Raw genomic sequence first — 25,343 nt, 5'->3', positions numbered from 1 at the left:
GGAATAAAATTTGAATGGGTTTCTGGAATAAAATCAGAATTTGAATATAATATTGAGGGTTACTAGGCCAAATCTATATGTTCCTGCTAAGTTTTGAATCATATTAAGAAATATTGCATTGCCTTACCATGGCATCCCACAGTGCAGTGTCTTCGGCTCTGAGATGGCTTTGGCTACACTGGGTCTTTTATAGTTCCAATGCAAACTTTGCTGTATCTCTGTCTCTGTGAAGGATGTTATTGGTATTCTGATAGGGACTCAACTGGCCATTACTGTGGGTAGTGTAACATTTAAAGGAATTCTCTTAATCCATGAACAAAGAACATCTTTCTATTTATTTGTGTCTTCTCTATTTCATTAATGCCCTATGGCTTCATTTTGAACTCTACCATCCCGTTTACTGCTATGTATTCTAGTAACTACAATAAGCAGACTCTCCCACAAAGAACAAAGTAGATGCACATGAGTGAATGGAGCCCAGAGAGCAGACCACACTGATAGCAGCTGACTTCAACAGAGAAGCCAAGGGTACACTGGGAAGGATAGGCCCTGTAATAGGTGATGCTAAGAAAGCTACATGTCCACACGCAGAAAAATTAGATGAACCCTTTACCTCTCCCATCATACAAAAGCCAGCTTAGTAAAGTCTTAATGTAAGACATGAGAGTCTGAGACTTTTAGAAAAGAACATGAGGGGATATTTCATATACATAAGCACACAACCACCACCCCAACCCCACCCTCACACACTGCAACAAAGACAAAATGAGACAAAACTAAGAGTTTCTAGAAGGGGAAGGAAACAGAGAACAGAGTGGAGATGTAAAGTCGCCTATGGGAGGCAATTTCATAGAATGTTACTGCTGAAGTCTGCCTCCCAAGTGAAGGTCTGTTGGGACATTAACTTGTTGCTAATGAAAGGTACCATATAATATCCTTAAAGATGTATTTGTGACACTTATTTACTACTACACAATTGTACCAGCCAAATGTCCTAACAGATATATGACAGCAGGTCCTATAAAAGGATATAGGGAATCCGAACTGTTGGATAGAAAAGTTTTTCCAAATAAAGCAAATTAAAACTGAGCAAAAAAGAGAACCATGACTCTCAAAAGAAGACACACAGATGATCAGCTGGTCTATGAAAAGGAACTCAGTATCATTAACCACCAGGGAAATGCTAACCAAACTACAGTGAGATGCCACACGACTCCAGTCAGAGTGGCTGTCACCACAATTGAAGATAGCAAGTGCTGATGATGCTGTGGGAGCAGGGACTCTTAGACACAGCTGGTGGGTATGTAAATTAAATCAGCTACTGCTGAACACTGGGAATTCCTCAGGAAACTAAAGTAGAGTCATGCTGTGAGTCGGTAATACCACTACTGAATGTCTACCCAAGCAACGGAGTCAGTGCATCCTAAAGATGCCTGTGCTGCACCACTGCCACATTCCCAAAAGGTGAGATGCAGGACACCTAGATGTCCACCAACAGATTAAAGAAGAATATGCAGAAGGCCATGGATGTTCTTCAGCTGTAACAAAACAGGATCCTGCCATTTGTGGCAGCACAGATGAACTACAGGATATTGTGAACAGAGATGAGCCCAGCACAAAAAAAAACAAAAAAAAAAACAAAAATAAAAACAAAAAAAAACTATCACACAATGCAGCTCACACATGGACTCTTCAAAACATAGTTTTGAAAGCAGAATGGAAGCTGGAAGGGGTGGTGCACATCAGGAGTCTCACGGACCCTGCACATGCACATTACACACCAGGAATCTCAACAGGGTGGGGGAGAGGCTGAGGCAGGAGTATCTCCCTCTAAGCCACAATGGTGCTAAAACCAACCAATCAAGCACACATTCAATCAAATAAAAACAACAACAACAAAACAAAACAAAGAACCAAGAATCTGGGCAGTGGTGGCATACTACTTTAATCCCAGCACTCAGGAGGCAGAAGCAGATGGATCTTTGAGTTCGAGGCCAGCCAAGCCTACAGAGCTCATCCCAGGACAGCCAGAGTTATACAGACAAACTCTGTCTTGAATAAACAGGGAAAAAAGAAGAAATAAAGAGTAGGAGAATGGTCAGCAGAAGTTGGGGTGCTTAATAGAAGGTAGAGACAGCTGAGAGCTAACCATCTACCAAATAAAACCCAAACAGATCAACAGGAATCGCCACCTGCAGCAGACCAGCTTATGACCAGGTAACTATAGACGTGGACATGATGAGTTGTCATGACATGTAGAGCAAAGGCCGAGTTCTTAACACCACACACACTAAAGCACTGTTGGCTTGTGACTGCTGGGATCTACCAGCCAATTTTCTTAGGACTCTGTTTCCTTAACCCATGAATCTCTATAATCAACTCTAGAAATTAGTGTTGGAAACCAAGTATATAAGACCCCAGGTGTAGCTCTGAGTTGACTTAGAGTTAGCAGGTGCCAAATACAAAACCACATACAGGGCAACAGGAAAAGCTGTTTTCATCTCAAAACTAAAGAAAGGGTAGGTATCAATTATTATGATGAGTTTCGATGGTGTTATGAAAACAGTTGTATTAAGAAATAGTCTGTGTTGCCGGGCGGTGGTGGCGCACGCCTTTAATCCCAGCACTCGGGAGGCAGAGCCAGGTGGATCTCTGTGAGTTCAAGGCCAGCCTGGACTACCAAGTGAGTCCCAGGAAAGGCGCAAAGCTACACAGAGAAACCCTGTCTCGAAAAACCAAAAAAAAAAAAAAAAAAAAAAAAAAAATAGTCTGTGACACTTGATCACTGACCTATGTTCCATACATACTTTTAGAGATACATTTAAGACTTCTTGCTAAAACTTCTGTTTCAGTCAAAATAAAATATTCATGGGAGGTAGAAGAAAGCAAGCCATACAGCCATTTATCCTTTGTATGAATTATTGTATTTTATTTTGATAGCACACCTTAGCAAGTATATTGCTATGGATATTACTCTGTATGCTATGAATGTGTTGCTCTGATTGGTTAATAAATAAAGTGCTAACTGGCCAGTAGCCAGGCAGGAAGTATAGGCAGGACAAAGAGAGAGGAGAATTCTGGGAACAGGAAGGCTGAGTCAGGAGTCCCCAGCCAGACACAGAGGAAGCAAGATGTGAAGGCAGAACTGGGAAAAGGTACCAAGACATGTGGCTAAACATAAATAAGAATTATGGGTTAATTTAAGTGTAGGATCTAGCTAGCAAGAAGCCTGAGCCATTAGGCCGAACAGTTTTAATTAATATAAGTGTCTGTGTGTTTATTTAAGTCTGAGTGGCTGCGGCCTGGATGGGATCAGAGAAAACTCCAGCTACAAGTGTGCTTTGCTGAGGAATTCCAAGAGAAGAAGGAAATACCAATTAGAGCTCAAAGGACCCCAGACAGCAGTGACCACCAGAACTTCACACTGGCATCCACAGCTGTATCTAAAAACAAATATTTAAATTAATAAAATTTGTGTTTTGTTACTCTCTGAGTTAGGGGTGTTCTCAACATACCTAGGGGACCAGAAAACATTGGTTTCTGCTGGTGGCCATGTCAGAGGAGCAGCAGGTGGCAATTGAAGTTCAGGAGGTGAATCCCTGATGGGTGACAGCATCTGTGCCCCCAGGCAGCCATAGGTTTCTAACTTTTGTTAACCAGGTGGAACTGGAACTTACCTAGCCAGGAAGCAGGGACCCTCATGTAGTCATGCTCTCTTCCTTCTCCTGTTTTAGACACCAGGCACATTTCCTGGTGACTCTCCATCACGTGCATTTTGGGTGCCATTTGCATGTACACTGTGAGGTGATTGAACAGCAAGAAGCTTTCCTGTGTCTCCCTGAGTGCCTTCTGTGTGAACACAGTTCCAGCTCCAGGGCCACCCCACCCCCACCCCCGCAGCAGGTAACTGGCTTTCTGCTGCAGAGGATGTCCATCCTACCTGCCCATCCTGCTGTGAGTGAGTGCCCTCTCTTTCCTCCCACTGCTTTTCCCTTCCCCACTAGCAATCTTCCTGTACTCTGATCTCAACCATTTTATAGATTCCATGCACAAATGAAGTCCCAGCAACCATGCTGGTGGAGACCTGTAATCCCAGCCCCTGGAGACAGATGCGAAAGCTGTGCAAATTTAAGGACAGATTTGGATATACATTGAGGCTTTGCTTAAAACAAAACAAAACAAAACTAAACTAAACTAAACTAAACTAACGGGCCAGGGAGAGGGGCATGCCTAGTTCAGTATCCAGCACCCCCACAGGGCACCAGAACTCTGTGGGGGAGGGGGATATCAGGATCCCTGGGGCTGAATTCTCACAGATTCAACCATGAGTCTACAAATGTTACCACCTCAGCTTTTAAGACAATCTAATACTTCTAATACTCTATCATCTATCCCCGTGATGAAGTATAGACGTCCTGCATTTCTTAGTTCATGGGCACTTAGGTGGCTTTCAGGGTTCAGCCTTTATGACTTAATGTCAGTCTAAATTTTTTTATTAATTTTTTTCATTTATTTTACATACCAACCTTTCCCCTTCCTCCTCGCCTCCTGTTCCTCCCCATAGTCTAATTTTAATGCTAAAGTGTTTTCATTTAAATTGTATAGCCAGGTCGATATTTTACTAGGTGGTGATATTACAGGTCATTTACAATGCTTCTTGGTCCTTCCCGCCTTTGAAGCTGAGTGGAGGTGTGTGATGTGTATGTGTGTTGTGTGTTTCGTGTAAGTCCGTCTTTGAACAATTCTCTCCCCCGTTCCTTCCCCTCCCCAACTGATCTTTATGGAATGCAGTAATCTGCACACACAGCTGAAAAAGTTACAATGGGAACCGTGCACCTGTTCCTGTAACATCAACTACAGCGGCTGCTCTCAGAGCGTACGTCCCAAAGTAGACCAGACAAGAGGAACAATAAAGTAATAAACTGATCAACGATAAAATTTGGTAATTTCCACTCTTTTATGACAAATTTGTGACTTCAAAGGAGGAGATGACAGGAAGTCCTAATCAAGCTTACTGAAACGTAAAAGCAAGGAAAGGCACAAGGAGGTTCAGGGTGGGAGGAGTCAGTGCCCTGAGAAGGGATGCGGAACTCCTTAGGGACCTAGCTTTCCATGTCTTCACCCCCAGGAACAGACTGGCTTTCTTGTTTTACAGCCAGTTTGAAAGGCTTTCCACATTGTGACATTTAAAGCACACGTACTCAAGAGCGGGTGGCTTCTGTTCAGTTAGGAAGAGTGACAGAGGCTTGTGGTCAGTGGGGACGGAAGGTGTGGAATTGAGAAAGCTAGGTTGGATAGAGCGGTCTGTGGAGCCCATGGTCAAATTCTGGGACTTTTATCAACCACTTAGAGCCTGTGGCTAGAACACAAGGCTTCTTGTTCGGTTAACTGGTGAAATGTACGTTCACAGCTCACACGTCATTTCCAGTGGCCGGAGGCCACACCGACTCCCAGGCTTTCTCTCAAGTGGAAAGCTCGTGGAGGCTTGGCTCTGTTCATAACAGTCATGCAACCTGGGGTCCCAGAGGAGTGTCTGAAAGCATGGGTTCTCAGCAGGGTTTGTGCTCTGTTCTGGACACCAGGCAGTGGCCTGCTCACAGTCACAGGGAGGAGCCCATGGGAGGCCCCCATGTTTCTCCAAGGGTGTACAGGTATGTGGAGCAGACACACCTGAGGCGGTGCAGATGTCCAATGCCCTCTTCTATGCGTATTGATCATCAGCATCGTCATTGTATTACCATAGCAACACAAACCCTACAAATTCCAAATGCCCATGAGGCCAGTTCCCCTGGTGGGGACCCCACTGTAGGACAGTCACCTATGACGTAACCACATAGCACAGGAGACTCTGTAGAAAGGTTTGGTCCTTGCTACAGTACGTGATGTTGCTGCTGGTGCCCCAGCTATTTTATTACTTACATGTGTCTTACTTTCACTCATTTTTTCTCCTTGGGGATATTCACCTTGTTTTCAGATATTCAAAGGTCAGATCCACCCTGGCCTAACTCAATATACAAGCAATACCCATGAGCAGTAAGCCTCCCACAGTTAACCCTTTCATCCACTGGAAATACCTTAAAAAATAAGACAAAACCAGGCTCTTGGTTATCAGTGTGATCCAGTCACAGCTTAAGGAGAGCACTCTGATGTGCAGATGTTCACACAGAGGTTATGGAGAGCACTTTTCAACAGGAGAGAACAGGAGCAGGAGAGGACAGGAGGGGATAGGACAGGAGCAGGAGAGGACAGAAAAAGGAGAGGACAGAAAAAGGAGAGGACAGGAACAGGAGAGGACAGGAACAGGAGAGGACAGGAACAGGAGAGGACAGAAAAAGGAGAGGACAGGAACAGGAGAGGACAGAAAAAGGAGAAGACAGGAACAGGAGAGGACAGGAACAGGAGAGGACAGGAACAGGAGAGGACAGGAACAGGAGAGGACAGAAAAAGGAGAGGACAGAAAAAGGAGAGGACAGGAACAGGAGAGGACAGGAACAGGAGAGGACAGGAGGGGATAGGACAGGAACAGGAGAGGACAGAAAAAGGAGAGGACAGGAGGGGATAGGACAGGAACAGGAGAGGACAGAAAAAGGAGAGAACAGGAGCAGGAGAGGACAGGAACAGGAGAGGACAGAAAAAGGAGAGGACAGGAACAGGAGAGGACAGAAAAAGAAGAGGACAGGAACAGGAGAGGACAGGAGCAGGATAGGACAGGAGCAGGAGGGAAAAGGTGGCCCTGGAAGGAGTTCATTGGTTCCCAGAACACAAATAAAATGTGCTGCTGGGGGAAACAGGAAGTGAGCTGAAGAGGACAGAGCTGGGCCAGGGGAAGACAGGCTCACAGGAAGACTTTACTGCAGGGAAAATATCAGGGACTCAGGGCAGAAGATTAAAAAGCGAAACAATGCGGTCACTACAGATACAGCCACAGAACAGAAAAGATGTGTCTCCTGGAGTAATGTGCAAAGGGAATACTATGGGATGGAGGAAGCCCCGTCCTCACCTACATCCAAGGGAGCAAAGGATGATGCAAACAAATGACTTTTCCTTGTGAGTGTAAACTATAAAATGAGATCTTCATATGGACTGAGAGCGGGATACAAGTGAGGACAAGATGGATCTGAAGTTTCTGCAGTTTGTTTTGGATGAATTTCCACCTAAACTTTCCATTCTGACGCATTCATCTTGGAATGGGTGAGCTTTTTCCATTCAACGTACACTACTTATCCAATACTAAACATGAGAAAGCCTTCTCAGCTGTGGCCAGCATCTGACTCTCTTTACTGTGGACCCAGTGCCCCAAAGCACAGTTAACTCCTCCAAAATAATCCACAGGGATTTAAATACAATTACCCTGAGGTTCACCAATCAGATCACTCCAGAAGGGCAGCAGGAAGGTGGAGGAGTAATTAGCTTATGAGAGGCCCCAAGAGGTAACATTACTCCACTGTGTGACTTATGCATTACTTATACTTGACCCTGACAGGCTATTTATCGGTACTTACACACCAAAACGCCTCCTTCTTCTTCCTGTTCTGGTATTTACAAAGACATGAGGTGGATACTACCTTCATATCCTGTAAGCCCTGGACACACAGCCTCATGGACGTTCTGGACTGTGAGCACACAAGCACCCAATCCTTGTTAAACATTTGCCCAGCTGTTTAAGTAAGTCCTTCAAGTGTTACAGTGGTCTGGGCACTTAGCATCTCTCACTTCTTCTCTCCAGATGCTCCGAGGCAGTGACTACCTCTTCTGTCGGCTGTGCGTAAGGAAAGAACTGCAGGTGAGAGGTCTCATGGCTCCTTCCTATGTAATCAGAGATGGCTTAGGGAAAATTTCTCCCAAGACTTACCTTTTCATAAGCCGATACAAGCCTTGCCATACAGATCATAGGTATCTACGTTACATGGAGGGGCTGTAACTTAGAAGCTCAAAACTCTTGGGCTAGGGTGAGTTCTTCTAGGCCTTGGCATGGTCAAGATAAATGGAGTTAAGAACTTGCCCATGCTCGCCGGCTAGCACATCCTGCAGGGAGGTTCAGAAGGAGCTTGTCCATTTGTTCCCATGCACACCGATGAGCCACATGAATCCTCTCTTGGGTTACTTCTTTCACTTGTCAAAATCAAAGAGAACATCCTCCAGAAGGGAAGAGAACATGTCCTCAGCCCCAGTGAACACAGAAGCTGACGACTACAGTACAAAATGCATTCACAGAGTTCTCTGAGCTGTAAATGCCACATGAGGAGGCCAAGGAAGGGAAGGGATTCTGAGGGGAGTGGGTGGCAGAGACGATGAAAACCACCTGGGTTTGGGCTCTTCACACCTTCCAATCCTGCCACATCATTAGCCTAAAAAGCCCTTTCCGCACAGGAGACACCCAACCCCATCAGGTCTGTAACTGCCTCAGAAGCCCCCAGTAAAAGTTGTTTATAGATTTCTTTGACAATGAAAAGAAGAAACTGGATGGAGTCCCCAACACTAGTCCCTGTATACCAGTCTGTTAGTTGGGAAATTCACCCCAACTCAATCTCTCACCCAGTTTTTAATTGAAAGAGTTTGCTGCTGCTGTTTTTTGAGTCAGGGTCTGAAACTCCCTAGGTAGCCAAGGATCACCTTGAATTTCTATTCCTCTCCTCCCCCACCTCCCGAGAGCTGGAGTTACAGGTCCATGCTTGTTTATGCTGTGCTGGGGATCAAACCCAGGGCCTCTAGCATGCTAAGCAAGAACTCTAACAGCCAAGCTACAGCCCTAGCCTCAGATAATTTTATAAAAGATTTTATTTTTAATTGTGTGTGTGAGTTGTGTGTGTGTGCATGAGTGTGCATGAGACTGCATATGTGTGAGTGTGCATGTATGAGTTATGAGTGTGTACAACAGTGAGTGAGAGTGAGTGGAGAGCAGGGCTGGAGCTGAGTGGCAGGTGCTTCTGAGCCTCCTGATGAGGGTGCTGAACTTGGGTCCCTGTAAGAGCAGTGTGTGTTCTCAAGTGCTGGGCCACCTCTCCCTCCCTAGGATGACTGTTTTAGATGGCACATCGGACAATATCACAGATGCCAGGTCTCATGGACTCATCAGGGACTCATCATCTGCTATGAAGAACTGTTATTGATACGAGCTCACTCTGAGCAACAGGGACAGAAGTGGCCAAGGTCAGAGAAGAAAGCATGTGACTGGGGAGATGCTTTTTAAAAGTCTTGCTGTCTGTCCTCTGAAACCAGGTAACTTCCATCATTCACAGACGGGAAGTGATCTCAGGAAATGGCCCATTTGCCTGCTAAAGAAAAGCATTCTTGAGGTGAGTAGTTGAAGCTTCCCATGAGAAAACCTGGTATTTTCAGCGTCAGACAGAAAGGGCCTGTGAGCCTCCTTCTTTGTAAGGCAGAGCTAAGGAAAGAGTCTAGATACTGTCCTTCCCTCAGATCTTATCTAACCCCTGAACTGAACCAGGCTCAGAGTGTCTGGGAACCGAAACACTGGGTGGCACCTCAGGGCTCTGCTCTCACTGAGTGGTGGAAGCTGCAGTTGGCCTGCTTCAAGGGAGGGTACCTTGTGGGGAACATGGAGGTTCTTGTGCTCACAGATGAGCACTAGGGGAACCAGGCATGTCAAACACACAATGCTGTCCGTTGGAAGAAAGGGATGCATAACCTGTTATCTACTCAGAAGGCTGGGAGAGGATGTGGTTAATGGACTGGTGACCTTTTGTGCTGTAAGGTGGAGACTCCACTGGATCCTCCCCTGGATCCTTATTGTGATCTTGTCAATATAGAGAACCTATTTTTAAGTCACATGTAGTCAATCTATAGAACCTATTTTTATGAAAGATGTCATGTGTACTTTACAAAGAGTTTTGATGTAGTCATGCCTTAAGCTTTATTGTGACACAGGATTGAGTTAATTGCCATCAAGGATGTTTTCACCAAATTGTGCTATGTTTGAATCTGCCTAAAATAAACCACTCAGAGTCAGACTCCTGGAGTTTGAAGCAGCACCAGCGACTGAATCATGTTGGACCAAGGCTGCCTTCTTGCCTCCATGGATCATTACTCTGCTGCTTGTGGCAGTCCCAGGGACAGCTACAGTACATCAGCACCCTCACGGGCCCAGGGATGAGGCATCATCTAGACACCCAGCTTTTCCAGAAATAATCTGTTGACTATTGTGTGGGTTGTATGCCAGGAGAGAACCACAAGAAGGAAGTTCAAAGGGATTGTACCCAGCTCACAAAAATGCTAGAGTTCATGTGTTTCTATCTATGGAATCTGACCCTCCATGATGGAGGGATGTCATTATACACACTATCATTTTCCACATCCATTTCACCCACCCTCAGCTCTTTCCAGCGCTGCCTGGGCCCTGCTCCCAAGAGTGTGTTTTGCCTTTACTTCTCAGGAACAAAGTCTCAAGTCCATGGTCTCCATGCTTTCCAAAACCTTTGGCTGAAGAAAGTGGTTTTTAGGGAGAATTATCTGAGGTCTCTGAGGACCAGTTATTTGTCTTGACACATTAACATTTATTTTTTAGATTATCTCAGAGAATTTGGGAACTGTATACCTGGAGATACTGTGTGGTGCCTCAGGACTGTTTTCACCGAGCATTGAAGGACACACTTGGCCTGCTATGAGAGGTTATTTAAAGCTCCCATGCACGAAGTGTCTCTCACGTCCTGAAGACAGAGTGAGGCTGGGAACTGGGCTGTGCTGCAGGTCTGCTGGCTTCAGCTCATGAACCTTCCTATGCCTTGTGGGGACTCTCTTCTCTAGCGGGACTAGGTGAAGGGGCAGCTGCATCATCAGACAGTTTAGTGCAAGGGCCTCAAATGATTTTCCCTTAGACTTTTACTACTTATATGTATTTACTTACAACTCAAAGAGCTGTGCATGCAATTATTTGTAAGTGCTCATAAAATCTTCTTTTTTCCAAAATATATGGTATTTGATAAAATAAATTCAAGAAATCTGTCACTTATCTGCCATGGCTAACGTGAGTGGGCTCACGTGTGTAGTTTCCCCAAGATGTGAGAGCCAAGACTATTCAGACAGTGCCAATAACACTAAAACAGCAAAACTCAAAGTCACAGGTGAGCATGAGCACCGGGCTGGGACAATTTCCAGAGAAGCTGACAAAATAACTTTCTTCTCAAAAATGTCTCCTTTGAAATCCTTCCTCAGAATAAAAGTAGTTTTCAAAAGTCCTTGGGAAAGGTTAGTTCCTGGAAAATGGAATCTGTTGTGAGTCCCAAAACTCTCAGCTAAACAGAATCCTGACTTAGGTAGGGAAATCATTTCAGCAAACACAGTGGAATTAATTTAATGGAATTTAATTATAATTAACTCCCCAAGTTATTATCACATATGTAACAGACGGGATATCTACTCTGTGACAAGGAGTAAGTAGTAAACGTACAATTGAGAATAAGATGGTCATGGTCCCTCAGTGAAGACCATGGAGACATCATAGCCAAGCATGGTGGCATGGATCTTCATATGTGCAGGGGCAGGAAGACTGCAGGTTGGAAGCCACTGGGCTACATGGTAAAACTGTCTCAGAAGAAAGAGAAAAAGAAAGCAGCGTGGATAATCATCAATTGAGAAATAAAAACAAATATGATACCTTCCGAGGGTTAGACCATGACTTATGGAAAATGCTTGTCTAGGAGGCATGAGGCCCTGAGCTCAGTCCTCACTATTTCAAAACTAAATAAATAAAAGTAGGCTCCTTCAGTTTGGGCCTGAAGTGGCTGCTGAGGAGACTCTGGCGCTCACCATGGCCGACGAGAAACCCAAGGAAGGAGTCAAGACTGAGAATAATGATCATACTAACTTGAAGGTGGCAGGGCAGGATGGTTCTGTGGTGCAGTTAGAGATTAAGAGGCACACACCACTTAGTAAACTAATGAAAGCCTATTGTGAACGACAGGGTTTGTCAATGAGGCAGATCAGATTCCGGTTTGATGGGCAACCAATCAATGAAACAGATACACCCGCACAGTTGGACATGGAGGATGAAGATAGGATTGATGTGTTCCAGCAGCAGACAGGAGGTGTCTACTAAAAAGGGAACCTGCTACTTTACTCCAGAATTTTGTTATAGACCAAGAATACATTCACAATTAGAAAGCCACAATTTGGTTCCCCCACATCCTGACTACTACAGTATAGTTTTCTCTCTTCTTTCATTTCCCTGTCCCCATTTCTTTATTGTACATAAAGTAACTGGTGTGTGTGCACAAACATTTGTACTTTTTTCTTATTCTTCTTAAAACTAAATGGCCAATGTTCTGTTTTGATTGACATCAGATGGAGATGGACCAGGGAAAGCACTGGTTCTGTGAAAATATCCCCCTGTCTCCATTAGTGGCATGCTCATTCAGCTCTTATCTTTATAGTCCAGTAAGTTATTTTGCTCTCAACATTTTAACAAAAGAGCCCAACAACAAAATCCGTACATACCTTGTTTGATTGGAGAATTTTAATGTTTTTCATTTATCATTGTAAAACCAAGGACAATTTTATAACTTTTTTGTACGTAGCTGTTACATGTAGGGCAATCTGTCTTTAAGTAGGGGTAAATTACTCTAGAACAAAATGATCCTAGATAGTTTTCCCTTCAAGTCAAGCATCTTGTTGTTTAAATAAACTTCTTGAAATGGGCAAAATGGTTACCACTGGCCTAGAAGTTCTTCTTGAGTTTCTGCTACCTGTTTTTATTAGGTTCAACACTGTGAAAGCCACATGGACGTAGGCCACACTGTTCTGCTGGGAAGCCATGAGAGTGTAGTGGTGTCAATCCCCAGACCCCTGACTTGATTCCTGGTGTGTGTGTGTGTGTGTGTGTGTGTGTGTGTGTGTGTGTGTGTGTCTACTGTGTAAATTCAGGGGAAATGTGACTCAGCAGAAAAAAAAAAACAAGGCTAGGGCAAAGGGCACCAGACTGCCGGAACCAGCAGGAAAGGTTTAGTCTATCTATGTATCTATGTATCTATGTATGTATTTCTATCATGTATTTCAGGCAGGGTCAGAACCTCCGGGACAAGTACCAGTGGACACCCGTGAAAAACTTGCAGTCTAACTCAGCTGTACACGGTTTCAGGACAAGCTGGGCACCATGGCTCCTCCTAGTCTAAGCCCCCCTTTGTGTCCTGCCATGTCTTCCTGGAGAGCTGGGGCACAGCACTTTCCCATCAAGAAAGGAGGTGAAAGAACTCTCATCAGAAAGCCCTGGAACTAAACAGACCATTGCGAGATCTACTCAGTCAAAATGCTTAGCAACATTTTCCAGCTTGAACAACATAGAAAAGAGCACATGGGTGTAATAAAACGGAACAAGCAGCCATGAAGGGACAGAAAGCAAGAGAGACAGACAGCTGTCCAACTTTCACAGCAAGCCTGGAATCCGGCTTGTGAGTGTGGCCTGGCAGCCCACATCTCTCCTCCACTGGAAGACTTTCTGCTGTGGTACCCTCATCGGCGTTTCCTCCAACTCCCCTGTTGATGAAAACTGATAGCCAGTTCCCTAGACATCTGTGGAACTAAAGAGGTTTCAGAATCCCCTAACATCTATCATCTCCAAGGACCCCTCGGCAGAGCATGGAAAGAGATGCCTGTGTGTCGCAGAGGACCATCCACGGTTATGCTGGCCCCACCTCCTGCCTGACACACTGGGAAAGGCATGCACTTTGTTGCCCCAAGATCTGCATTTGGAATTAGACTCCAGTCTAACTAGCTGTTAAACTCTGTACTCTCCCTAAGCTTCATGGTGTTTATCTGTGAAACAGGACTTATACTAACGGTCTGACAGTCATGCCAGGATGCTATTAAAATGTGACTGACACAGATCGACCCATGTGGTGCTGAATGCATGCTTTTCCTCCTTATGTGGTGTGTGCTCCCTTTATCATGTTCCCTGTGTTCTAAACTTAGAACGGCTCCATGCTCTAGGAATCATGTCAGAATGCAATACAAGAACATGTACACACACTGCGTCAAGGACATTGTTAAAATCAGGATCTTAACTATGTACATCAAACTGGACTTTAGTTCTCAATCCTCCTGCCTCAGCCTCCCAAGTACTGTGATTAGGAGCATGTGCCAGCAGCCCCAAGAAGAAGACTCTTAGATGCCACAGGGACAGCATAGCACAGCAGACGTTCAGGGCAGCTCATGCTCTGGAGTAGGAGGCCAGAGGCACACTCAGTGTGATGAGGAAGCAGGGCAGCTCATGCTCTGGAGTAGGAGGCCTGAGGCATCACTGAGTGTGAGGAGGGAGCAGGACACCGGGAGCTGCGATGGGAAGTGCTCCTATTTACTTCCAAGATGGAAGGTTCTGGAGTCTCTACAATCCCACACTGCTGACAAGAACCTCATTTCTGGAGCAGGGGACTGTTTTCTTTCTAGCTGAGCAGCAGACACAGATGTAAACCAAGTATCAGGGACATGCATCAGAAGTCCCATCATCCACCGTCAGCACCCATGGAGCAGCCACCTGCCGCTCACTCCATTCTGTTCTGTATTTGCTGCTCTGTCTGTCACCCAAGTATGTGTGTTGCTACATATTGAGAATTCATGGCCCTTGGATATCACTTTTACTAATTTTAAGACATAAATAAAACTTTTGCTTGTTTTTTAACCAGAGGAAAGTCGGTGGGTACCTCCTAAGATCTCACTCTTCTTTTAGGACCTAAGGCCCAGAATTTTATACTTCCTTCTCCCTCTCCCTTCCTCTCCCCTCCCCATCTCCCTCTCCTCCCCCTCCCTCTCTGTGAGACAGGATCTCACTATGTAGCCCTAGCTAGTTTGGGACTCACTTATTTATACCAGGCTACTTGTCTCAAACTCACAGAGATCTGACTATCTCTGCCTCCCAAGGGCTTGGAGTTCTCTCTTTGATGACCAGTTCATAGACTGTCTTAACAGCAGCTCCTTTTAATGAGTTTCATTGAGGCTGGAGGGATGGCCCAGTGGTTAAGAAAATCTGCTGTTCTTACAGAGGACCTGGATTCAGTTCCCAGCATCCACAGGGTGGCTCATAACCTTCTAAGACTCTAGTTACAGAGAACCCATTGCTCATGATTCATCCATTACTGGCCTCCATGGGTGCCTGCATACATGTTGTATAAATGCATACATGCGGGCAATCACTCAAACACATAAACATGTCTTAATGAATTTCATCTATGCAACTTCACTTGATTTGACTGTAGTAAAAAAAAAATGGAACAAGTCATTCATAGGGGCAAGAAGGAAGCCAGATTTGAGGATTCCAGCCTGAATCTCCTCTCTCTGCCCTTACTCTGGCTACTTTTCAGGCTTCAGCCACTCAGTACCTTCCTGCAGGCCTTCTCAAGACAAAACAAAACAAAGAAATCTTCAAACCTAATAATAATCCCCTCAAAGGTTGAATCCTACGCAGCAGCCAGCATCTCATTCAGCTTGTTCTAGAAAATGCAGTGCCAATGTGGCTCAAGCAAACAGCAACAGCATCTCGTGTGTTATTAGTATGTGAGGGGAAAGGAGCCTCAGATATGACATGGCTCTGCTTGTACAGGGGCAGAAGTGGAGCCACCAGCAGACCGAGGGGTCTTAGAAAAGTGAATGGCATAGGCAAAGGCCGAGGTTGGATTTGGGATGGGCTGACTCATATTTCCATGTCATGTCTTCCCAACAGAGTCAGTATACCGTTTCCATAAAGGGGGACAATATTTGGGCATTCGTGGGCTACAAAGTCTTACTAAGCCCCAAACATGCTCTAGGCAATATGTAAACATGTCGATAAATTTTGATTTATAAAAACAGGAGGTAAGCAGGGTTTGACCATAGCCAAGCCTACCTCTCTAGAACACTCCACCCCAAAGGAATCTGTGGGAAATGGAGAGGAACATGACGCTGAACTTGCGTACCTGTCCAGCAAGGTGCATCAGTGTGCGATACCAATTGCTCTCCTCCGTATGACATGTATACACTGAATGTTCCGTAAAACCAGAAACAGAAGTAGCCCAAAGTTGCTGGGATTTGTTGTTGGTCAATTTGGAGGCTTCAGGCAGCCTGGGAGTATAATCTGCTTTATTCCCAGGATAGGAATCCTATTTCTTAATTTTTCAGTCATATCAATGAAATATACTTCCTTTGTGAGAACAGAAACCTGCCAGGATATGCTGTGTGTCAGGTGGAGAGAAGGTTGCTAAGTATTTCAGGGACTTTCATGATCCTGTGCTAAGGCCAGAAACCTAAAACACAGGGGAGATGAATTACAATTGGGTCATTCCAAGATGGAAAACAAGACAGAATTTAGCGGACATGATCACTCTGTGATGGTGATTCATATCCATGTCACCAAATCCCAACTGTCTGTCTGTCATTCATCCTCTGCTAACTTTGATGGCCCTGTTGCTAATGCTAAAGGAATCTTTAGGTGGAACAAGCTCCCCTGTACCTGTGTGTGAAGGAGGCAGGAGGAAAAGTTGAGCACCATGAACAAAATACAAAACAAAATTAAAGCAGTACTTCAAATAATGAACTTTTTAGAGACAAACCAGTTATTTGAAGGGATTTTCACAGGAGCAGAAGGACATGAAGCACCAAGAGAGAGGGCGACACTGAGCTCTAGCTGATTCTTAGAAAGAATGAACATAGAAAAACACATCACTAATGTCTGCCACATCACAGGAGCCACACACCTTCCATCTCCAGATAACAACTACACGCACTTCCCCAAAGTTAGACAAGCTCATTGGTGTCACAGCTCGGTCTTCAGACAGAACTCTTAAAAACCATATGATACGAATACTTTCTATAGGCTTGAAATTCTCAGAATCTTTTTCCTTTCTCATAGCACTTTTTATACATCAGTCAAGAAATGATCTTGGGTTAGAAGCAACTCAGCACAGAACCCAAAGTAGCAGGGGACCCAGCAAACCATGTGACAAGAGTTGGCAGGTAGCATCATCGGTAACACAATACCCAAGGGAAAATCACGTGAGTTAGACTCTAGCTTCAGGAGAACCAGTGGCCTTTACAGTTCCATCTCTCACTTCGAAGTGCACGTTCTAGTAGTCAGTTTTTTCCAGGGACCTCAGCCTCATGTGCTGACCATCACTGTGCCTTGATAAAAAATGGCAAGTGGCTCAGCTGCTTAGCATACATCAAATCCTAAAGTTCACCTTTTAGGTCACATCACATTTCATCATCACTGCACCCATTTCTTCCCACAGAATTTCCGGTAGAATTCTAGACCGAGAGAAACCAACATAACGGAAAGGAGCCTGTTTACCAGACTGTTTTGACTTCGCCAGGGCAAAGGCCCCCAGTACTTACTGGCTGGTGAGGGAGTACTGCATCCACTAGGAGGTGGGTGGCCATGGAGACCGTGGAGTGGAGGCAGGGAGAGTCCTCCGATGACAGGTGGAAACAGGATTGGGTAGGGTGCCGCTGGGTAGTGAGTCATGTGTCCACGCACTGCCGGGACTGGGCATGCGTGGCTGCTGGTGCTCATGCTTCAAGCTTCACTGAAGGTCAGGTGCTCTAGGGCGGGCACACATCACTATAGGTCCCAAACCACACACAAGAGGCAGACGTGGGCAAAATGAGGCTGAACAAGGTCCTGGCCAAAGCAAGAGGGTTCACCTGCTGATCTGGCTTCCTCCGTGCAGGCTCTCTCTGCCTCCCATTTTGCTTTGTTGATGACAGAAAGGGGCTGATGCTGGCCAGCTGCCCAGCTTAGGGTTCAGTGGCACCAGGGACCTTCAGATTCCAGGGCTGTTAATCCTGTAAGAAAACAAGCAAACAAACAACCGATGCATCACAAATCTAAGATATTTCTCACTTTATCAAATTATTGTACAAAAAATTATTAATGATTCAGAACTCCAAATTCCTTCTTGGTCCCATGTGTTTACTATTTTATGGTTTTGATTTTTCTCAAATTCAAGCACTATAGTATAAGCTAAAACATCTACATATAATTTTATCGTGACTGATCCTCTTTTATTAAACTACAAGCTCCTTTCTGAACTCTGTTCCCTATTGTCCACCTCTCCTTGCCTCATGTTTCGTCATGGCCATGTGAAAGCATTTATTTTCCTGTTCCCATGCTCACAGTGTTTGTCCTGTTTTCATCTATGATTCAAGCCCTTAGAAGAGCGCCTGAGCATGAACAGGCACCCGGTAAGCATTTGCTGAATGGATAAAATCTTGCTCTTTAGGGAAACTGCTTGTGTGATGCAGCCTAGCCTATGTGCCACCAAGCTTGCACATCCTGTACAGGAACAAGTTTGGATTTCATTGTGGCCATTTGGAATAGCACACAAACAGGAAAATACAGCTGCAAGAGAAAGCTCGATTTTAATGTGAAGAACGCTAAGGAACCCGGTGGGACATTTTAGGTCAGTTTCTTGTTGTTATTATGCCCATAAGAACAATACCAAGGTAAATAACACTAAGGATGTTTGAAGAAGCCCCGGGAAGTCATATTAATCCATATTTATATAAATTACATATGAAGTAATGTTACTTGGGGGTGACAATGCTCCCCTGAGAGCCATAGACTATCCAACAAAAACTCCAGCACCAGACATGAGAAACCTTCTTTTGAGTTGTTTAGGAGAGCTCAAGAGACTCAAGAAATACAGGCAATTGCCACTGCCTTTGGTTGCCTCCCAGATTTTTAAGGTAAGTTCCCACTGCTGAAGACACCACACGTTTCAGACACAAGATTTGGAAGAATTAAGCTGGAATTGTATTGCAAGCCTCATGTTAGAGGACCAGCTCTTATACATAGTACTAGAAAGGGCTGTGCAAGCTGTCAAGAGAGAAAAGCAATCAATACTCTCACCCAGATGTGACATCTACAGACCACAATGATGATCAACATGACAAAATATCCTTTAAGGTGAAATAGCAGCATTTATAACTTGGGAGCAACCAACAGCTGTATAATTGGACTTAAGGCTCGCTCAATAGGAGGGAATTCATAAATGTAACTGTAAACATAGCCAACTACCTGGGGAGGACCCACTACTGCCATTTTCCTAAACCAGCAGAGTTTCCAAGTACATTCTAAATACTTATCCTTATACTACAGAGAAGAGTAGCCCTCATTCCTCAGCAGAGAAGCTTCTTTTTGCATAAGACAGAAATCCACAACTGTTCAAAAATGCAGAGAATTGACCATACTGAACCTAACCCTAACACTTAAAACAACCCTTCCATCTAAGGCTCAGGGAACTTTGAATAAGGGAACACAAAGACTGGGAGAGCAAGAGGACCAGGACGTCTGCTGAGGGATTGTGTCTTCGGAATAGGACAAGGGAGCTACAGATCCCAACAATGTGATTGCCTTAACAAGACTGCACAACGAAAACCTAGTTAACATGCCAAGAGGGGTTAGGGAAACCTCACAAGGCTCCACCCCTTGATGAAGAGCTATGACAATTAATGATTGTCCAGGCTGAGAATTAGTCTTCCCCAGGGATGTGCCTCCTAATTGGTTAACCAATACCAAGTGAAGAGTCAGCCTTAGAAACGTGTACAACCAACATTGAATGGACTCAACAGGTTGCATTTGTAAATTCATATGTATGTATATAGAAAAATTTATCATGTAATTATTTTAAACTGTATGCCTATACTATCTTCTAAGTTCTAAACAATGTATTCATCTATTAAACATGGATTGTTTAATATAAATCATCAAGCCATTTACTCATTTCTCCATCTATTCCTACCTCACTCAATCTATCCATACATTTATCTACCCATCACCTCATCCCTCCATCACTCCAACACTCATTCCATTACTATATCCTTTTCTCCCTCCATCAGTGTGAATGATGGACCACTGTCTGTCTGTCCACTCACTCATCCATCAGTCTCAACTAACTGTCACGTGTCAGGTATGAGTGAAGACACTGGAGATGTGTAATATGGTCCCTGTACTCATGGGGGATTTACAATCTTGGTAGAAGTTATATGCTTAATGGAGCCCCAATTGCTCAGCCTCTACAAAACATATTCCACGAATTATCTACCTAGGATTTTGAGAGTGGGGATGGGAGAAGCCTCACCTCAGTTCCCAGTACTGACTGTATACTTCACATGATTAGCATTACCGTGGTAACCACATTCAGCAGGATCTTCCAAACTTTGGAGCCCACTGGTTGACAAGCTCTGAACTCAGACTCTGGGAGCTTTTCAGTTGTACAGAGAAGGATTCTAGAGCCAGATGCCCAGGTTCAATCATGAGTCTGAACTTTGGGGAAATGATCTCGATTCTCAATATAGTGTGCTTTTTAAATAGTGTAAAATGTGTATACTTATATAATTTACTTTAGAGGATCACAGAGAAGATGAAATGGGATCCTCTACAGAAGACCAATATCTGGTATACAGTAAATACTTGGTGAAGTTTCACTTTAAACACACATTTCTCAATAAATAATGTTCTTCTGAGGACAAGCTTGCTGGAAAAGAGACTTTGGGCTGGAGATGAAGGAGAATGCATCATAGCAGCCTTGAAGAGAAAAATATTATTATTCAAATTTGGGCCAGATAATTGAAGAAGAGAAAGATGGGTGTGGATGAAGGGAAAACTGTTACTCATACACCTTCCTGAGCACTCATGGGCCCTAAGATGTCCCAATATAACCTCTATGTCTTTACCACAGGACAGGCCCCTGAGGTAAAGTAAGCTCATAGCTTTGAGCCTCTGAGAAGTCTCACAGGGCTGTGGGGACCAGCTCCACCTTTTGGACAAGCTGCTGAGTCTCCATGGCTTTAAACACCTTCCCCCCACATCACACATCTGTGGCAGAGGCAGAACTTAAAAAGGGTTTGAACAGTGCCATCTCCTCTGCTCCCTCTGCCCTGGGCAGAGCTTGCACCCCTAGGAGATGGTGTGTCACATCAATTGCCACCCACAGAGGAGAGAACCCATGTGTGGGTGTGACATTAGCTTTGTCCTAGCTCAGATGCCGTCCACCTGAGCCTTCCTTCAATCCTTGGGCCCTGGGTACTAAAAGGACCGCTGTCCACAGGGAAAGTCCAGGTTTTCTAGTATACCCTGCTCTCTAAAGAGGAGGTGGTGTTTCCATTCGGTTTGTGAACAGGAGCCCTAGGAAGATACCTCACCGAAAACATCACTGTCTCTTGAAAGCTCAAGCCGCATGAGAAGAAACAGAGTGGGATGCACATTACTTCAGCGGAGGTAAATGCTTTGGGTGTTTTCTCTTCTCAAAAGCATACTCCATTCTACATATTTAGTACTTTTATTTTGTAGTTTGAGGCAAACTAATTAGAAAATAAAACAATGCTGTTCAGTATTTGCTGCATTCCCAGTCAATCTGATTTTGAAATCCCACACAAAGCTCAGCATTGTTACAATGGTCTTTTCTCTCTCCATCTGACAAACTAGCTCATTAACTGTGAGAGCTGACAGTTTAGCAAGCTGCCCCCGCAGGGCACAATTCTCTGATTTTTAAAGCTGTCCTTTTTTTTTTTTTTTTTTTTAATATATATACCAACCAGGGACTGAGGCTACCCACAATAATCTCCCCTTTCTCCTTGCTTTCAAATCCTAAACATTGCCAACATCTTGTCTGCCTGTGTAGCATGCTCGAAATCTTGAAGAATAAATAAATAAATAATTAAATAAATAAATAAATAGATGAAACAGGGCCAACAGCAGAATAATTTATGCTAATAAGGGGGAAAGGAAGCAATTCTGGTTGGAAAAGTCCTGTTCGTTGGTGGACTGTGTGGGATGTCCCCCCTGTCCACATGTGTGACTGATTAAGGGATTCCTGGAAGTAAATGTCCTTTGTTTCAGGCTTGTGGAGACAAAGCTGGTCACTGGTATTAGCAAGCCCTTTCCTGTCATGCCTGAGTTCAGTCTGGGCTCATCTGGGCTGTTCCTTTCCCACCTGAGGCAAAGCACAGATGAACAGGATGAGGAAGGGAAAATGAGATGGGCTGAGAGGTCTCAGGACCACCACCCAGAGCTTCTGCAGTATCAATTTTATCATCTATGAAAGAGCCAGGAGAAAGGGGGGGCATGATAAATGAAAATCCAAACTCTGATATCCAGGGAACAAGTACTTTGCTAAAACATAGTAACCAAACAACATTTTAAAAATATTTTTTAAAACTCAGAAGATAATGTCAAGTTTTTATTTTCCCAATGTAAACTGTTCTCCAGTCTGTCTTCCGCAAACCAGCTGGGAGGGAGACACGGGTCTATCTACAGTCTGTGTGACGTGCGTACATGCGTGTGTGCGTGTGTGTATGCATTTATGCGTGTGTGTGTGTGTGTGTGTGTGTGTGTGTGTGTGTGTGTGTGAGAGAGAGAGAGAGAGAGAGAGAGAGAGAGAGAGACGTGTGTATGTGTGTGTGTGTGTGTGTGTGTGTGTGTGTAGTGGAAGACATTGCTATCTTAATATTCACACTGTACCTGTGACCGCTTCTTATTAATTTTCTTGGCTTCTTTATTGTCAGCTAGACACAAGTTAGAAGTTTCTAACAGGCCAGAATCACAATTGAGAAAAAGCTTCTGTAAGACTAGTTTAAAAGCAATCCTGTAGGGCTTCTCTTAATTAATGACTGATGTGGGATGGCCCAGGCCATTGTGGGTGGAGCCTCCCTGAGAAGGTGGTCCTGGGGTCCATGAAAAAGCAGGCTGAGCAAGCCCATAAGCAGCACCCCTGCAGTGCCCCTGGATGGCCTCTGCTTCACTTCCTGTCCTGACTTCCCTGGATGATGGACTGTGATGGGGCTCTGTAAGCTGAAATAAACTCTTTTCTCCCTAAGTTGCTCTTAGTCATGGTGTTCATGACAGCTTAGAAGCCTCAGTTAAGACATTAATAAATGCAGTATTTTTTCTCCAGTCTTACTAATATTTTTGTTACATTGAAAATTGTTTTAAATGACGGTAGTTATCTCTTGTTTCTTTTCTCTTGCCACAGGTTTATTTTATGTTCATTTTCACTAAAAATTGCATTCACAATTCCAACTTTAGACTTCCCACCACTTAAACCACATTTTATAACACAATATTTACACATGATGTTTTAAAATCAGATAGGTCCTTTAACAAATGGTTCTCTCTGTGTGTCCCTGAGATGGTAGTCTTAACAGTCCCCTGAACATTTGTTAAAACCGACAAAGTCAGATGGAGCTAGAAAAAAAAATCATCCTGAGTGAGGTAACTCCCCAAAAGACAAATATGGTATGTCTTCACTTATATGTGGATGTTAGCTGCCAAGTCTTGGACAAACAAGCTACAATCCACATAACCACGGAGGTTAGGTATAGAGTAAGGGACTAGAGGGCAGCATTGAATTATCCTCAGAAGGGGAAACAGAATAGATAGTTATGAAGGGATTGGAGGACTGTAACAGGAGGATCAAATGGATGGGGGGAGAGGCGAGGAAGGGGATGAAGGAAGGAATACAGGGAGAGACAGCTAAAACCAAGGTTCATTTGAAGGGTCATATCAAAACCTAATACAGTAGAAGCTTCCTAAACCATATACATATATAAAGGTAATCCAAACAGAATCACTGAGGAACAGGGGAGACAGAGCCCCATCTGGACATCTCATCACCAAATGAAGCCTCAAGTTCCAGGAATGGGTTATATCTAATCAAACCGATGAACAAAGGGACCCCATAGGAACCCCCAAACAATCCAGGCTACTGCTAAGGCTATGCTTGCCCTCCAAAAGCTGATGACAAGGTCCCTCTGCTGGAGACCACACCTTCACAACTCATGGAGCTCCGAGACGTTGAGCTCGCGCCCATCTAGAGCCTCCCTGTACTGACTAGTGTTCCCGTTACTGGAAGGAACACTGCGTGCTGCCAGAGGAGAAAGGGAAACAGCAACCCACCTACTAACTCTGATCCACAGCGGTGACCTCTCTGTACAACGAGCTAGTACAAGAGTAGCACAAACCTCACCCGGTGAGATGGAATCCAGTCCTGACACCGCTGAGATGGTCGAGAACCTCAGGAACCCAGGGCAAAACAAAACGCTTTGGTTCTGCCAAAGAAACTCAGCAATGAAATGACTCCCAACAACTTTCTGGTATATCCATAGATCGGTGTCTCACTCAGCCATCATCAGAGAATGTTTTCCTGTAGTAGATGGGATCTGATACAGAGACTCACAGCTGGAGAGTGAGAGACCTTGGAACACTCTGTCCTAAATAGGATGACTCTATCAAGTCCCTCCCCTTAGGCTCAAGAAACCCTGCAGAAGAGGAGGCAGGAAGCAGAGCCAGTGGGAATGGAGAAAACTAAAAAAACAAGGCCTTCTAAGCAGAGCAGGACCCATGAACATCTGAACTCACAGATACTTGTGGCAGCATGCACAGGGGCTGCACAGGTCTGGAACTCACAGATACTTGTGGCAGCATGCACAGGGGCTGCACAGGTCTGGAACTCACAGATACTTGTGGCAGCATGCACAGGGTCTGCACAGGTCTGGTCCTGACTGAGTTCTAACTTAGAGGGGAGTGGACACAAGCCCTCATCCCTAACCCAGTAGCTAGCTGCAACTGATAACTTCTCACAAATGAAAAATCAGTTTTTCTCCATTGGATTGTCACTGGGGAAACAAACTCTTCTTAAGGACAGACCCCATGCTTGGCAGATGGCCAACACAAAACAAACTCATGGGCATTTGTGGATGTTCTTTATCTCATAAGGCTTTGTCAGGGCATTTTCTTTTTTTCCTTACAGGTTCTTTGTGTATATATTATGGATTCTGGTTTTGTATCTCTATGGGATTTCTGCATGTGCAAATGTATGTGTCTCTGTGTCTACTTGTGTGTCTTGGGCTTTTTCTTTGGCTCTTTTTCTTCTGTTTGTTTTTTCCTATTCCTTTGTTGCTGTTGTTCTTATCTAATTTTATTTTATTGTTATTATTATTATATGCCTAATGAGAGGGTGAAAGGGTGTGGATTTGGGTACATAGGGAAACAGGGAGGATCTGAGAGGAGTTGGAGAGGATAAACCATAACCCAAATATATTTTATTAAAAAATAGATATATTTTCAATTGAAACAAAAATGAAAAACCTGACAACGTCTCAGGCCCAATTGAGGCCCAGCAAATCAGACCCTCTAGGTCAGCCCACGGGGCCCCATTTTCACAAGGCCATTAGAGATGCCACTGCACCCAAGGAGAAGGTGACAAACTTGTGGAATGAGCCAGGGCAGGAATTCTATAAATGCTCACCTCTGCTGTGGATGAGGTAGCCGCACACAAGCCATCACTGAATAAGCATCGCTGTGTTCCATACAGCATGGTTTATCACAACGGCAGGCTGGCCCACTGACAGCCCCAGGATGGTTG

The 25,343-nt window shown here is 44.4% G+C and overlaps 1 protein-coding gene and 1 pseudogene across 3 annotated transcripts in view; one reads left to right on the top strand and one right to left on the bottom strand.

Annotated features, from left to right (window-relative positions):
- Positions 1 to 23,974, bottom strand: part of Rarb (retinoic acid receptor beta) — a 347,580-nt gene extending 323,606 nt beyond the window's left edge. Inside the window, exons 1-2 of one of the 3 annotated variants that reach the window (XM_076544465.1) lie at positions 23,876 to 23,974; positions 17,314 to 17,763 (exon numbers count right to left, since the gene is read on the bottom strand). In XM_076544465.1, the coding sequence (XP_076400580.1) occupies positions 17,314 to 17,491 (178 nt within the window). In that variant the 5' untranslated portion in view covers positions 17,492 to 17,763; positions 23,876 to 23,974. Of the gene's footprint in view, positions 1 to 17,313; positions 17,764 to 23,703; positions 23,808 to 23,875 lie in introns of those variants that run through there. The other 2 variants (XM_076544464.1, XM_042284363.2) reach the window with 2 other exon arrangements.
- On the top strand, positions 11,763 to 12,153 carry LOC102916479 (small ubiquitin-related modifier 2 pseudogene; annotated as a pseudogene).
- Positions 23,975 to 25,343: the final 1,369 nt, after the last annotated feature.

This window comes from Peromyscus maniculatus, chromosome 9, assembly GCF_049852395.1.
Source record: "Peromyscus maniculatus bairdii isolate BWxNUB_F1_BW_parent chromosome 9, HU_Pman_BW_mat_3.1, whole genome shotgun sequence".
Lineage (NCBI taxonomy): Eukaryota > Metazoa > Chordata > Mammalia > Rodentia > Cricetidae > Peromyscus > Peromyscus maniculatus.
This window is presented reverse-complemented; position numbering and strand designations above follow the sequence as displayed.